Here is a 16,587-nt window from a genome sequence, read left to right as displayed (position 1 = left end):
CCAGGGGCTAAAGAGTGAAGGAAAGAGTGTGGAAAAGGGACAACCTGAAGAAACTTTTTTAGGAGATGGAATTATTCTGTTTCCTGATTATGGTGATGGATACAATCTATCTATACATGTGTTACATTCATAGAATTATATAACAAAGTTAATTTTAATGTTACTTTTTAAAATGATACTTAAGAAGGAAAGTGCTACCTCCTTCCAGTCTTCTCTCAAAGAAACACAGTCCAGGCTCTGCACAAGGCACTAAGAATATACCATTAAAAAAGCATCTCCTCTCAAAAAAGAAATCCAAGTACGTTATCATAAAGGCTTTGATGAAAGAGTTTATACTACACTGAGAGCCATGCTTTGAGAGGCATCAAGGAGAACATAGGGCATAGCTGACAATAGAAATAAGCAGGATTGCAAAGACAGAAAGAAAAACTTCTTAGAGAAGAAAGCATATAAGAGAAAGAAGCACATAGTGTCCTAACATAACCTGGAAAACTACAAATATTTCCTTCTCAAACAAGGGCTACTTAAGAATATGATCAAAAATTGAGGGCTGGAGATAGGGCTCACTTGGTAGAGTGCTTGCTTCACATGCATAAGACCCTGGGTTCAATCCCCAACACCACCAAAAAAAAAAAAGAATTGAAAGCAGGTTGCCTCTAAGCAATACAGTCTTTCAATGGGAAGTTTTGCTAATGACAGTTTTCAAAGTATTTCAAGTCTTTGTTCCCCTTTGTTCATATCACACAGTGATTGTGTTATCTATGTGTCCATTTTGGTCAAATGACAATAAGACTCTTGTGGGGACACATAGGTATTCCCATATGTATATGTATATCTACAGCACCTAAAAAAATGTGTTTTAAACAGGTAACACAGGTATTCCACAGAATAGCACTGGGATTAAAAGTACTGCTCAAACTAGGGAGATTTACATATTCATTTACATATTCGTTCACACACCAGAAGAGTCAATACTGAAAAGACATTAATTCTTCTGAAACTGATCTCCAATCTCAATGTAATCCCAATCAAAATCTGGGCGGGCATTTTTGTAGAACTTGACAAAATGATTCTTAATCATATGAAAATGTTAACAATACAGAATAGCCAAAATACAAATATTGAAAAGCAAGAGTACTCAGACCACCTGATTTCAAGGGTTAGTAAAAAGTCATAGTAAATGAGACTGTGTGGTAGTAAGAGAAATGAAACCAAATGTACATACAATGACTTGTATTTGAATGTTCATATTTCAAATAATTGGAAGAAGCCAGATCAAAAGAAAGCATATATTATATGATCCCTTTTATATAAAATTCTAGAAAAATGCAACCTAATCTATAATGATAGAAAGCAAACCAGTCGTTGCTTAGAAACAGGGTTGGGGAGGAAACTGACTGCAAAAGTGCATGAAGGAATTTGTACAGACCTGACTATGGTGGTGATTACACAACTATATACATGTGTCAAATTCATCAAACTGTGCACTTGAAATTGGCAAATTTAATTGTATATAAACTGTGCCTCAATGTAAACAAAATTAAATCATAAGGCAGCACTGTCTTTTAATAATGAAAGCATACACTTTGCATTCCACACTGATGAAAAGAATACAGACAAGAATTACCATTCATTTCATGTTATTGAGAAATCTATATTACAATATGAAAATTTTGCAAACTTAATATGCTGAAACAAGCAAAAACCACTGCTGATGATTCTTTTATATGTTTCTCCTTCAACTAAAAAGAAAACTTACACAAGAATTTTCCAACTCTGAATAAGAGAATCTATTTTTGAGATAAAAATTAAGAAGCAATAGAGAGTTTAACGAGGGAATTTGGTTTTTTGTTTTTGTTTTTGTTTGTTTATTTTGTGGTGTTGGGGATTGAACCTAGGGCATAATATATGTAAGGCAAGAACTCTACCAACTGAGCTACATGCCCAGCTTAACTAGGGATTTGTTAGCATGTTTGTAACTAGCCACAAAATTACCTAAACCTGCCAGGTGCCAGAGAATTGCAAACAAAGTACAAAGGAATTTTAAGAAGATGAAATATCTCTTTTGCTATCCAAAATATAACAAAGAGTTATTTCAACAATTCTAATTCTGCTCCTATAGAAATAACCCTGCAAAGATCAAGAATACAGAAACTGTTTAAGCTAGGATTAAATCAATAATAGGGAATATATAGAGAACATTCCTAATTTTTATCTCAAGAAGTTCTCAGGGGAACACTACTTACCTAATTAATTCTTCTGAGCAAAGATGTTTTTCTCCTTAAGTATCAAAAAATAATATTTTGTTTTATAATAGTAAGTACAGTTATATTTAAGTATATTTCCATGTTAACCCTCAAATCTTAAATTTAAAATATAAATCTGTAATATAAATAATAAATGAGATAGGATAAAAGAAGGCAATGTAAGCAATTTTCAGATTCAAATAACTATAGCAATACGCAGCATGCACATTTTACGCATTTGTTAAGACAATGTGCTATGTCATCTTCTAATTTATATTGTCAAAAAAGTTCATTCAGGCTGGGCACAGTGGCACACACCTGTAATCCCGGTGGCTCAGGAGGCTAAAACAGGGGGATTACAAAATCAAAGCCAGCCTCAGCAATTTAGCCCTAAGCAACTCAGTGAGACCCTGTCTCTTAATAAAACAGAAAAAAAGTGCTGGGGAGACTGAAGATATAGCTCAGTTGGTAGAGTGCTTGCCTTGCAGGTACTGAAGCCCTGGGTCAATTCTCAGCACCATAAAATAAATAAATAAATAAATGTGCTGGGGATGTGGCGAAGTGGTTAAGTGCCCCTAAGTTCAATTCCCAATAACCCTGTCCCCCAAAAAAAGTTCATTCAGTAAGTAGTTCACAGCATATGACACTTATAATCTGAATTTAGTTAAGCTTTCCTTCAGTAAAGAAGGAATAACTATCAGCAATAACTACCAGCAATAACTATCAAACCCAGTGCTTCCAATTCAAGTTCTTCACACATTCACACCTCCAGGACTTATGTGCATAGAGTTATCCCTTTCTTCTACCTTCTATGCCCTCTTCTTTTCTGGATTCTTCCCAACTTTCACCACCTATCTTAATTGGTACATATTCCCCTGAGCCACAGGCATCTCTGTGTCTTCCGAATTCCCACAGCTCCTCTCTGGAGCGTCTTATGGCCCTTGACACTATCCTACTATACTTCTTTAAGTACAGTAAGCTCTGTTCTAAGTATCCTTGAAAGGAAGGTCCATGCTATATTCAGCTTTGTACTCTCCATAGGGCCTGGTGCCTAGAACTAAACTGGTATGTGCTGGGTGTGGTGCTTAGAATGGAGAGGAAAACATTCAACAATGTGTTTTAAGAACTGTGCACCATGAACTTAGTTGACACAAGAAGAAAATACCAATGATAGAGACCTACTCTAAATCTACCAAGAGACACTGTCATGTCAGCAAATTAATACAATATAATTTTGGTAAGTGTAATGGGGACACCATGTCAGTTGAACATTGCTCTGATTCTATAAACTACACGTTAGAAAACTTAAGTCTAGATTTTTGAAGGTCCCAATGACCAAAAATGTTTTTGGTTTTTATCTTTATTTTGTTTATTTATACTTATGTGGTGCTGAGGATCAAACCCAGTGCCTCACATGTGGGAGGCAAGGACTCTCGCACTGAGCCACAACTTCAGTCCTGAAAAAATTGTTTTAAAGTGAGATAACAGGGGCTTTTTGATGTTATAAAAATTTCTTAAAGACAACCTAAAATCAACACTCCACCAATATAACAACCTTATTTAAAAACACAGAGCAGCAAATTTCTCCCTATTCTCAGCAATCAGCAATAAACCAGACCCCATTGTCTCTTCTCTTTAAACAAATTTGCTCATCCCACCATTTCACATTTGTCTGTACACCATTTCCATTTACCATGTGCCACTCACATGTCCCAAAATCTGCTTATATAGATATACTTCAGGTTCTTCTCAAGGTCTACTTCCTAAGCTCTCTATCACATATGAGTACTGTATTTTACAAATATTGTACTATGATGACTTAGTCTGTACTTCTCTTCTTTAAGAATTAATAAGGGGGGATGGGGATGTGGCTCAAGCGGTAGCGCGCTCGCCTGGTATGCATGGGGCCCGGGTTCGATCCTCAGCACCACATACAAACAAAGATGCTGTGTCCGCCAAATACTGAAAAATAAATATTAAAGTTCTCTCTCTCTCTCCCTCTTTCTCATTCTCTCTCATTCTTTAAAAAAAAAAAAAAAAGAATTAATAAGGGGCTGGGGATGTGGCTCAAGCGGTAGCACGCTCACCTGGCATGCGTGCGGCCCAGGTTTGATCCTCAGCACCACATACAAACAAAGATTTTGTGTCCGCCAAAAACTAAATAAATAAATATTTTTTAAAAAGAATTAATAATAATAATAAGTCATAACATTTTATGGATCTTAGAGTTAAGGAAAACTGGTTCCATACACCAGATCTGCTACTGTCTTGCAATGTAAAGCTGGGCAAGGTACTAAACTTTCTTGGGCCTGGCATGGTGGCACTGGCCTGTAATCCCAGCAACTTAGAAGGCTGAGGCAGTGGGATTCAAAGTATCAGACCAACCTCAGTAACTCAGTGAGGCCCTAAACAACTTAGTAATACTGATTCTTTCTCAAAATAAAAAATAAAAAGGTTCAGGGATGTAAGCTCAATGGTAAAGCCTCCCTAGGTTCAATCCCCAGTACTTCCTCAACCCCCCCCCAAAAAAAAATCCTCAAATTTTAGTTTCCTCATCATTCAAATGAAAGTTAAATTACAAAATGCCCAATATACACACATCCCTTACATAGATAAAGGTCTATTCAATGTTGTTATTTTCGCTTTCCTAGAAGGGAGATGCAGACTCTCTTTAAAATTTACTCATGATGCAAAAGGAAATATAAACAAAATGGGTACTAAATTTTGGGTCAGTTAATTTTAATGCAAAGTAGCCTCACAATTTTTAAATCTACCCTCATAGAAGATAACTTCAGTTACACTTTCTCACATGTCTCCTATGGAAAATCTCAGAGGCAAAGACAGCCCAGACACAGAGGTCCAAAACTAGCCTTACACTGACATCTTTCCTGCCTCAGAGCAAACCTCACTCTGAATAAAAGGTTAAAAGAAGAAATATCTTCCATTACATAAGCCAGACAATACGTAAATTAACATTTTTTAAGTGTACATTATTCTTCTGGAGCAAGCAAAGACAATTCTGCATATCTGGTTCTAAGAGAAAGTCCAAATGGGACGGAGGCTGAGTCATCAATGTAAAACCATCCCCTGCTCCACCCCAGAATGGGGACTCTCCGGAGACCTGCTTCAGTGGAGCCCGGAACATCCCCATTCAGCCACTACCTCAGTGTCGCTGAAGTACCCATCTCCGACGCTTGTCTTGCGACTAGGCGCACCCAGTCCCACTGCTGGCTCTGACCCAGAGTTAGTTACTCCCACACCAGGGTCTCCAGTCCAGACCCTCAGGTCCCAGTCCAGGCTCCCTCCCCTGCCCAACACCAGCACTCACCCGGGCGGTGACCTTATACACCGTGTAGCCCCTCGGGTGTCGCTGGGGTTCGGTGACAGTGTAGAAACGAGCCAGGTCGGCACTCCGCTCCCAGGGAGCGGTCATCCTCCCTCCGCTTCGGCCGCCGCCGCCAGCCCGGGATCATCAGGGTAACCCGGAGCCGCCGCGGTCCGGGTCCCCACGCAGCGGCCAAGCGGCGAGGGGGCGGTGGCTCCAGGGCGGCGCGTCCGCCGCCAGGCTCCGCTTCCGGGTCGGAGGAGACGATTCCGGGTCAGGCTGTGGCGCCCGCGCGCTCGAGGCGGGGCGAGTCCGCTTTGGATTTGGGGCCCCTTGGAGACCTGTAGCCCACCTGAGACGTCTCTGCTAAGTCTCCTTGGGCGCTAGTGCCACCTTCTTGATTTCGTGAGGTGTGTGGTAGCGACGGGTGAGAGCTTTGGTCTTCCGCACCCTCGCTCTGCCCTGTACAGACTTGTGTCCAGTGGGGAAAGGATGGAGGGAGATCTCAGCCAGGCTGCTTTCCTTCCCTACTCGGTCTGTAAGTTTAAACACCCACAGCGACATCTCAGTACTTTTGCAGAAGTATTCCTTTCTTCTAACACGAATTCGCTTCGCCTGCGCACCTGTCTTTTCATCCCACCCCTGCACAGCAAGCCCCTAGCCCTGTGTCAGGCTTTTTAAAAATCCCCTCCCTTTCTGGAATCTGGAGCCTGCATCTGTCAAGGAGGCGTGGTATCTTACTTTTAAAGCCACTACACAGAGTTTCTAGTTCCCTCTGGTTGAATATCTGCTATTTGCCCATTCCTTTATCTTTTCCTGATCAGAGTTCTTTCTCATTCTTCAAAATAATCATTCCAAGTCTTGGTCATTCTCCTCAATTCTCTGGTTTTATTTGTCTTACCTCCTTGCTCTCTGTGCCCTCCCACTTAGAGGAAAAAGAAGAAAGGAGGAGGGGAGCCTTTGTACCAATTCCTTTATCTGACAGTTCCATTCCAATAAGACGATCTTCCACGTTTTTAAAAGTAACCACTTGTGTACTGAGTCTCATCCTCTGACAGATGTAAAGCATTGCTTCGTCGATGACATTTCAGCTCTCCTTTCTGTATATTTCACCATCAGCCTCTTTTTCTCAGCCACATATCCTTAAATCTGTCCCATCGTTCACTCATTAAGCCTAAATTCACAACCTAGTGCCAGACATCATGCTAATTAGGCACTGGAATTACAAAAATAGACCTTCCTCTCAAGTACCATCTAGTAAGAAAAATAAATAATTAAAATATATTGTGATTAAATACCATGAAAGATTTATATATAGAGTGCTATTAAACATATTTAAGTTAGAATGGAAAGTTACCTAGACAGTCTGATAGAGGAGAACTGTGGCTGGATCATGAAAGAGAGAAGGGGGTTAGCCAGACAAAGAAGGGGCAAAAGGACATCATGTTATCTTCTTTTCCTGAGTCTCCTTCCTTCATTGTCACAGTAATCTTCAGTTTTTCCCAACTTCACTTCAATCTGGCTTGATAGCTATATTGTTATTCTGACACTGCTCTGAAAAAAAAAAAGGTTTCTAAGAACATCATCTTATTCAATATTTTCAGCTTTGAAAGCATCTGACCATTTCCATCTTTTCAGAACCCTTCAGTGTCCTTAGTATATGAGTCAACATTATCTCTCTTTTTTCCTTTTACACTCAGATCACTCATTTTTTTCAATCTCTTTGGCTGGTTTCTCCTCCTTCCTAGAATCTTCAATGTTCTCATTTCTCAGAATTTTACCATTAGATCCTTTGTACATTATTTCCTATTGTCTCACAAATCTGTATCTCCATGCATCTCTCTCTTTATGGACTTGGCCTATATTTATCTATAGGCCAATTAACACAGAAAACATAAGAGATCAAAATCCAGACTTTTTCCTAATAAGCTTGTTTTATGGCTGGGTTTACTCTCTTTAATTGTGTTTGGAAGTTATCTTTACCAACTGTCTCTTCCACTTTCTCCAAGTTTCTTTGATTCCCATATGCCATTATTTAAAAAAATAAAAGAATGGGAAACGATATACCTTGAAAACACCTCTGAGAAGAGTTTAAAATAATATTTTTTCTTAAGTTCTGGGGATTACATTTCCTAGGCAAATGCTCTATCCCTGAGCTACTTCTCCAGCCCAAGAAGAAATATTATTAGGAATGAAATAGAGCAAAATTTAATGATGAAGAAGAGTTCGATTCAGGCCCCAAAGAAAAAGTGATTCTAGAAAGGAGAGGAAAGGGTGAACAGCCTCTGTAAGTGACAGTGCTGACAAGAATACTCAGAGTCCCAAAGGTGGTGGCATTGTAATAAAGGTCAGACATTCTCTGTGAAAAACATGGCAAAATCATGGAAGCCATGGAAAAGTTAAAGTCTAGAATGAGATTCAATGACATGGCCACAATATAAATATAATTTATTTATATATACATATGTATGTATATATAAATAAAAATAAAGCCTGACAAAGTGGCAATTTGGATTGGATTACCAGAGAGTCCACTGTGTAACTATTTTAAAAAGCAGCATTTGCCTTACCTCTAAGTGGGATGAAATAAGCCTATGTTTACAGACCCCCACTTAAGACAAAATCTGGATATCATATTGTCATGATTGAAAATTGAAGAGAAAAAATAAAATCTCATGAAAGACTGAAAAAAAAAGTTCATTAAGCCAGGCATGGTGGCACACACCTGTAAACCCAGCGGCTCAGGAGGCTTAGACAGGAGGATGGAGAATTCAAAGCCAGTCTCAGCAAAAGCAAGAGGCTAAGCAACTCAATATGACCCAATATGATACAAAATAGGGCTAGGGATGTGGCTCAGTAGTTGAGTGCCACTGAGTTCAATCCCTGGTATCCCCCATACACAAAAAAAGAGTTCATTAAGAAGACATAACAGGGTCGGGTTTGTGGCTCAGTGGTAGAGCGCTTGCCTAGCATGTGTGAGGCACTGGGTTCGAACCCCAACACCACATAAAAATAAACAATAAAATAAAGGCATTGTGTCCATCTACAACTAAAAAAATTATATTTAAAAAAAAGACATAACAATCTAAATGTGTTTATACCTAATAAAACTCTAAAATGTATAAAGCAAAAGCCACTGGAATTAAAGGAAAAAATATTCAAATCCACAATTATAGTTAAGATTTCAACACTCCTTTCCCAATAATGGATTTTTTAAAAAGTTAAATAAGCTAATAAGGATATAGAATATGAAAATGCTGTTTCTGTAAAGGTGCTTCCCACTTGAAACCATGTATCATTAAACTAGAAAATCTATGACACTAAATAGCATATAAATGTGAAAAACTGGTGCTGGGCACTCAGAATTTGGAGTCTGATCTCCTCTGGGCTCACCAGCAGAAAATAAAGTTTGAGTTCTCCTGCTCTTTAAGTGCCTTTGCCACTTGTTGCTTGATTCCTACAACAAATAGACCTATCACAAGTATTAAACTAAAATTCTTGAGACTGAAAAATCTCTGAAATTAAAAGGGTGTATTCAGCTATTACATGTGCTAACCAAAAAATGGACCAGGTGCTAAATAGACGTTCTCTCAACCAGCAGCAGGGATACACAGCAAGTAGCAACATGCCTTCTGGATCAGTACTGAAAGTAAGTTTTTATTTTGTTTCATTTTCTGATACCTGGGCTTGAACCAAGGGGTGCTTAGCCACTGAGCCATATCCTCAGCCTTTTTTATTTTTTTATTTTGCGACAGAGTCTTACTAAATTCCTTAGGGGCTGCTAAGTTGCTGAGGCTAGCTTTGAACTTGGCAATCCTCCTGCCTCAGCCTCCCAAGTCACTGAGATTGCAGTCATCTACCACCATGCCTACCTGGCTAAAAAATATTGTTTAGTAACAAAAATTCAGGAAAGGAAAGCATAAATTGCAGGATTATACAAAGTGGGCACATCTTTGAGATACTAGTGCAGTCCTTAAGGAGAATTAATTGTTGCTTCTGGACTGGTTGGGGCTTGACATTCCAGAAATTTATACACAAATGGGACACAGTAACACTGGTGGTCAAATATCATGGAATTTAAGTTAAAATGTGAAACAATCTTTTTGTTGGTTTTGTCGACAGTTATTAACTGGTTAATTCACCTTATCTCTTTCTACCTCCATCTTTTGACCCTTGTAATTAAATTTAAAACATCTTGAAACCTTTTTTATCAGAAGTAAAATATTCAATAATTTTAAAATTTCATACAAACTCCTCCAAAAAATAGAATATAAGGAAACACTTCCTAACTCATTTTACAAGACCAGTATTACCTGAATACCAAAGGAAGAAGGATACATCATGAGAAAAAAAACTTTGGACCAGTATCCCTTATGAATGTATGTAAAAATCCCCAATTGAAAATTAACAAACTGCAGGGTGTGGTGGCACATGCCTGCAATATCACTGGCTCAGGAGGCTGAGCCAAGTGGGTCACAAGTTCAAAGCTAGCAAGGCCCTAAGCAACTCATGGAGATTCTGTCTCAAAATAAAAAAGGGCTCCAGATGCAGTTCAGTGGTTAAGCACCCTTGGGTTGAATCCCTGGGACAAAAAAAAAAAAAAAACTAGCAAACTAAATTTAACAGCATATTAAAATAAGTATATGCTATAACCAAATGGGATTTATGCCCAAAATGCAAAGTTGGTTCAACATATGAAAATAAATCAATGTAACACACCAAATTAATAATATAAAGGAGAAATATGTGATCATCTCAATAAATGAAGAAAGGGCACTTAACAAAATTCAACAGTGTTTCATGATAAAGTCACATGGCAAACTAGGAATACAAGAGAATGTTTTCAACCTAATAAAGAGCATTGATGAAAAACCTACAACCAACATCATAATAGTAAAAGATAAATCTTTCTCCCCAAGAGCAGGAACAAACAAGAGTGTCCACTCTTTCCGAATCTATTCAACTTTGCATTAGAAGTTCTAGCCAGAGCAGTGATACAAGAAAAGAACAAGTACTGGGAAACCAAAAAGATTGGAAAGGCAGAAGTAAAACTATCTTTATTTGAAGGTGACCATATATAAAAGAATTATTTTAACCCCCCCCCAAAAAATTAATAGAGCTAAGAAATTCAGCAATGTTGTAGAATATAAGATCTATATATAAAAATTATTTATATTTCTATACACTAGTAATGAATAATCCAAAAGTGAAATGAAGAAAATAATTCCATTTATAATATCATTAAAATAATAAAATATTTAGAAATAAATTTAATTAAGGAAATGCCATGCTTTTACATTAAAAACTACAAACTATTGAGATAAATTAAAGAAAATTAAATTAAATAGAAAGTCATCACATGTTTGTGGATTGGAATATTGTTAAGATGCAATACTCTGCGAATTCATCTACAAAATTCCAATTAAATTTTCAGCCACTTTTTTTTCGGAAATGAACAAGTCAATTCTAAAATTCATATGGAAATGCAAACATCTCTAAATAGCAAAAAAAAAAATTTTGAAAAAGATTGAAGGATTTGCACTTTCTGATTTTTAAATGTACTACAAAGCTATAGTAATCAAGGAAGTGTGTTACTGGCATAAAGATAAATGCATAAATAAATGACATATGGTTGAGAGATCAGAAATACACCCAAACATTAATAGTTGAGTGATTTCCAATAAGGATGCCAAAACCATTTGAAAGAAGAGAGGTGGGGAGAAATAGTCTTTTTAACAATGCTGAGAAAACTGGATACCCACATGCCAAAGAATGACCTTGGACTCCTGTGTAGTACCACATGCTAAAATTAACTCAAAATAGATCAAAGACTTGAAGGGAAGATCTAAAAGTATAATCCTTTTAGAAGGAAACATCTTCATGACCTTGTATTAGAAAATGGGTTTGCCAAGACATCAAAAGTACAAGCAATGTATGTCTAAAAACAGCAAATAAAAAATAAACAACAAAAAACACAAGCAACCAAAGTAAAAGTAGGTAAACTGGAGTTCACCAAAATAGAAGTTTTTGTGTGTCAAAACATACTAACAAAGTGAAAATTGTACCCATGAAAAGGGAGAGAATAGATACAGATCATGTGCCTGATAAAGGTCTGGTATCCAGCACATAAAAGAACTCACCTAACTCAACAATAAAGGGACAACCCAATTTTAAATGGGCAAAGGATCTAAATATACTTTTTCCCAAAGAAGTTATACAAATGATCAATAAGCACATGAAAACATGCATCATTAATTATCAAAGAAAATGTACATGAAAACCACAATAAAATCAGGTACAGTGGTATGAACCTGTTTTCCCCACTACTTGGGAGGCTGGTGAAAGAGGGTCATTTGAGCTCAGGAATTTGTGGACAGCCTGGGCAGCATAGCAGTACCTCATCTCAAGAAAGACACACACACATACACTTAAATAAAACTTCATATTCATCTTGTCGGTGTTATTGACTAAATGGTGTCTTCCTGAATACATATGCTTAAGTTCTTACCTCCAGTAATGTGACTACATTTGGAGATGGGGACTTTAAAGAGGTAATTAAGATAAAATGAGGTAAAATGGATGAGCTTTAACAGAATACAACTAATGTCCTTATCAGAAGAGATCAGGATACAGGTACACACAGAGGAAAGATCATATGAAGATACAGACAAGATGGGCATCTACAAGTGAAGGAGAAATCAATCCTACTAATACAGATTGTTATTATTTTTTAAAGGCAATATCAATCATGGACAAAAATGTGACAAAATTGTAATTTCATTGCCGCAGTCTGGCTGGGCACAAAATCATGAGCCACTCAAGCAGGTACAAACTTTATTTCTGAAACTCCCACCAATGCCATGCACGCTCCCGGGAAATATGCCAAACCACACACATGGCATTCTCCTGGGCCACACTACTCCAACAGGAAATCCCTCCTCTGGAATTCCCTCCTACCGCACTTCCCCAACCAATGGGAACTCTCCGGGAGTCCCTCAAGAGCTCCAAAGTAGCAGGCCGAGGCGGACAGCAGGGGTCTAATATCCATTTGAATGCAGATCTTAACATAATCATATCATCTCAATGGCTTGCTGGCATCACCTTTCAACCAAAAATGCCATGCATCATTCCTACTTGGCTATGGCTCTCAGCATCTCCCCCTTTCTGTTTAATTAAGCAACAAGCAATGTGGCTTAGGGACCATGCCTGTTAGGTTGTCCAACACAACATATGGTCCTTACCCGTCACCGGATGAGCTGACCTCTAGGCGTCAGCCTCCTGTCTTAGGTTGGTACCACTGCAATTGGATCATACCCGTCACTGACTACAGGTCCAGCATACAGCCATACTTGTGGATAGGCCTATGCACCAGTGGGGGGGTGAGGTTCTTTGCCTCACCTCTCTTGGCCCCCAAATTTGGTCTTGGTGCTGGTGGGGGGGGTGAGGTTCTTTGCCTCACCTCTGTTGGCCCCCAAATTTAGACCATCACTAGTAGAAGGGAGGAGGATACAGAAATGCCACAACACCAAGCCAATTGATGGCTCCTTTGGAAAAATTGCATCACTGGTGACACATCAGCAAAGGTACGCCAGCACTACCACAATTTGCTGCATCAACAGATAGTTCACACTTCATAAAAGTGATACATAGTCCAGGCAAGTTCTGCAAGCAGTTCAAAGCAGAGGAATCTATCAATATGTCCATTTCCTCCCAAAATAAATCGACTCCTTGATTGAGCATTACTTGTTGAGTTATTATTCATTGATGCATCAGTTTATACAGTTTACTGTGATAGCTATCAAAGAAGCTGTAGTTTGGTTTTATCTTTGTCTTTACTGGCACTGGGATAAAGGTAGGAATTCTGACAATGATGGCTAAAAAAAAAAAATTATGTAACATTCCAACAGGCACTAAGAAAACAATTTTCTGAACAATTTACATTATTCTGAACAGAATTATTAAATATAAGGAGAAGGAAAGGTGAAAGTAAACAAACAGATCTGTTAATTTCCTTATTTGTTCACATATTAAAACAATCCTCAACAGCTATTTACCCAATTTAAATTAAACCATTAAAATCACGTGAATAAAAAAAAATTTGGATCCATTTATTCATGAGCACTCCTCATATATATGGACATACTCACAAACAGACATACAACACAAAAGTGTGCACACATAACATACAACACATAAGACAATAGTAAAGGCCTTGTAGCTTTACATAGGTGAAATCTCCATTGCAATGTTTAAAAACTCCACAGTCAAAAAATAAAACTTATTAGAAAAACATTAACCTAGGTCTGTATGAGCTCAAAAAATAAAATAGAATATTATGTTGTGGGAAAAGGCAATAATAAAATAGATATTGAAAAAAGCATCCTGGTAAATCACTGTCGCAGATGTAAGAATAGCCAAGCTGGAGCTCTGGATATCAGTTGTTATGGATTTGAGTCAAATCATCTTCTTTTTGGTCTGTAGAAATCACTTTGGTTAGTCTCTCTGGAATCCAAATCGGTTGCTATTCTCCCTGTGGAAACACACAAACAGAACCCTGACTCCAGACAATCACTGGGTCAGGACCTTTCCATTGTCCTGTTAGAATATCCTTCCAAAGTACCTTAGGCTTATGTACATTTTTTGGATACTTATGTCTTTCCACAGCACTAAGTCCTGATGAATCCAAATTTAAAAAGTTTAGAGTAAAAAGTGTTATTTTAAGTTTATCTTTGGGGGATATATCCCTTTCCAATTCCCTCTTTTTGCTTTAATAAGTACGTTTTAATAGTTTGATGAGCTCTTTCAACTATGCCTTGTCCCTGTGGATTGTATGGAATTCCTGTTACGTAATGCCAAATGATGAGAAAAATTGTTTAAAAGAGGTAGAAGTATAACCAGGACCATTATGTGTTTTTAGCTGTTTTGGAATGCCCACAGTGGCAAAATTTTGTAAGCAATAAGCTATAATATATTTAGTTTTCTCTCCGGCATGATGGGAGCCCATCAAAAATCCGGAAGAAGTATCAACTGTAACATGTAAATATTATAATTTTCCAAATTCTGGCAAGTATGTGACGTCCATCTGCCAAATATGGTTAGGTATCAATCCTCTAGGATTGATTCCAAGATTAACTTGTGGTAAAAAGGTCACACAATTTTGACATTGTTTTATTATATGTCTGGCTTGTTCCTTAGTTGTTTTAAAATGCTTTTGTAAAGTATTAGCATTGACATGGAACCTTTTATGAAAATTTATAGCTTCTTCTATTGTGGAGAAAATATGTATGTCATGTGTAGATTTATCTGCTAAATCATTGCCCAAACTAAGGGCTCCAGGCAATCTTGTATGTGCCCTGATATGTCCTATAAAGAATGGATCTTTTCTGTCCCAGATTAGACTTTGTATAGTGGAAAACAAAGAGAAAACAGTAGAGGAAGGGGAAATCCTACCAGCATCTTCAAGGAATACTATAGCGTTAACTACATACTGACTATCAGAAAATAAATTAAATACATAATCTTTAAACATCACAAAAGCTTGTAATACTGCATTAAGCTCTACCTTTTGAGCTGATTGTTTGGGCACTAAAAATGTAAAAGTTTGATCAGGGGTAACTACTGCTGCTATACCATTATTTGACCCATCAGTGAATATATTTGGAGCATTCATGATAGGGGTTTTTCTTGTCATTTTTAGAAAAACTACAGAATGCTTAGACCAAAAAGACAACAAAGGATTAGATGGTAAGTGATTATCAAATGAAACATTAGATTTACACATGATTATTGCCCAAGTATTTAACTCATTAGCTAACTCATCAATTTGATCCATAGTATATGGAGTAATAATTTTATTGGGAGAAATTCCAAACACTCCCTTTGCTGCTTTTATTCCTTTGAGTATTAATTGTCCTACAGCCTCAGGATACCTAGTAAGAATAGTGTTAGGAGAATAAGATAAATGTATCCACAATAATGGACCTTCTTGCCGAAATATCCCTGTAGGAATATTTTTTGTTGGTAGTACAATAAATAATAAAGATAAACTTACATCAATTCTATCCAAATGCATATTTTCCATATATGTTTCAATGATTTTTAATGCCTTTCTTACTTCAGGCGTTAACATGCAGGGTGAATTTGGATCTGATGGACCTTTTAGGATATCAAATAAAGGTCCCAACTCTCCTGTTGGTATGCCTAGATAAGGCTTTATCCAATTTATGTCTCCCAATAACTTTTGAAAGTAGATAAGTGATTTGAGTTGATCTACTCATATTTGAATTTTTGGTGGACAGACCATGGTTGAGGATAATAGAACTCCTAAATAATTAATTGAAAGATTTAATTGTACTTTATCTATTGCTACCTCTAGATTATAATTTTTTAATAAATTTGTAAGTGTGGCATAACATTCTAGCAATGAGTTTTTATCTTTATGTGCCAATAATACATCATCCATATAGTGAAATATTTGTAGTTCAGGATTTTGATTTCTAAGTGGCTGGGTTGCTTTGTTAACATAAATTTGACACATAGTTGGGCTGTTAGCCATCCCTTGAGGGAGTACTTTCCATTCATATCTCTGATCAGGACCTTCATGATTCAGTGCAGGGATAGTAAATGCAAAATGTGTACTATCCTCAGGATGAATTGGAATTGAAAAAAAAAACAATCTTTAATATCTATAGCTAAAACATACCAGGTTTTTGGCAAAGCAGACAATTGGGGAATCCCCGATTGAGCAGGTCACATAATAACCATCTCATTATTAATGGCTCTTAAATCTTGCAATAATCTCCATTTACCAGATTTCTTTTTAATGACAAAAATGGGAGTATTATGGGGAGTTACAGAAGGTTGTATATGTCCCTCCGCTAATTGTTGTTTGACCAGATCATGGGCTGCTTGTATCTTTTCTTTAGTCAGGGGCCACTGAGGAACCCATATTGGTCTTTCTGATTTCCAAGTAATTTTGATTGTCTCAGTGGCCCCTTCTGAAAACCCAATCCATGT

At 37.4% G+C, this 16,587-nt stretch overlaps 1 protein-coding gene and 1 pseudogene across 4 annotated transcripts in view; one reads left to right on the top strand and one right to left on the bottom strand.

The window, feature by feature from the left end:
- Rps6kc1 (ribosomal protein S6 kinase C1) overlaps nucleotides 1-5,838 on the bottom strand; it is a 205,860-nt gene extending 200,022 nt beyond the window's left edge. For 2 of the 4 annotated variants that reach the window (XM_021729167.3, XM_078022795.1), the window contains exon 1: nucleotides 5,575-5,838. In XM_021729167.3, the coding sequence (XP_021584842.2) occupies nucleotides 5,575-5,679 (105 nt within the window). In that variant the 5' untranslated portion in view covers nucleotides 5,680-5,838. The remainder of the gene's footprint in view (nucleotides 1-5,574) is intronic. The other 2 variants (XM_005329411.5, XM_078022794.1) reach the window with 1 other exon arrangement.
- Nucleotides 5,827-8,623, top strand: LOC120887643 (peptidyl-prolyl cis-trans isomerase NIMA-interacting 4-like; annotated as a pseudogene).
- The last annotated feature ends 7,964 nt before the right edge of the window (nucleotides 8,624-16,587 follow it).

Source organism: Ictidomys tridecemlineatus, chromosome 10, assembly GCF_052094955.1.
Source record: "Ictidomys tridecemlineatus isolate mIctTri1 chromosome 10, mIctTri1.hap1, whole genome shotgun sequence".
Classification (NCBI taxonomy): Eukaryota; Metazoa; Chordata; class Mammalia; order Rodentia; family Sciuridae; genus Ictidomys; species Ictidomys tridecemlineatus.
This window is presented reverse-complemented; position numbering and strand designations above follow the sequence as displayed.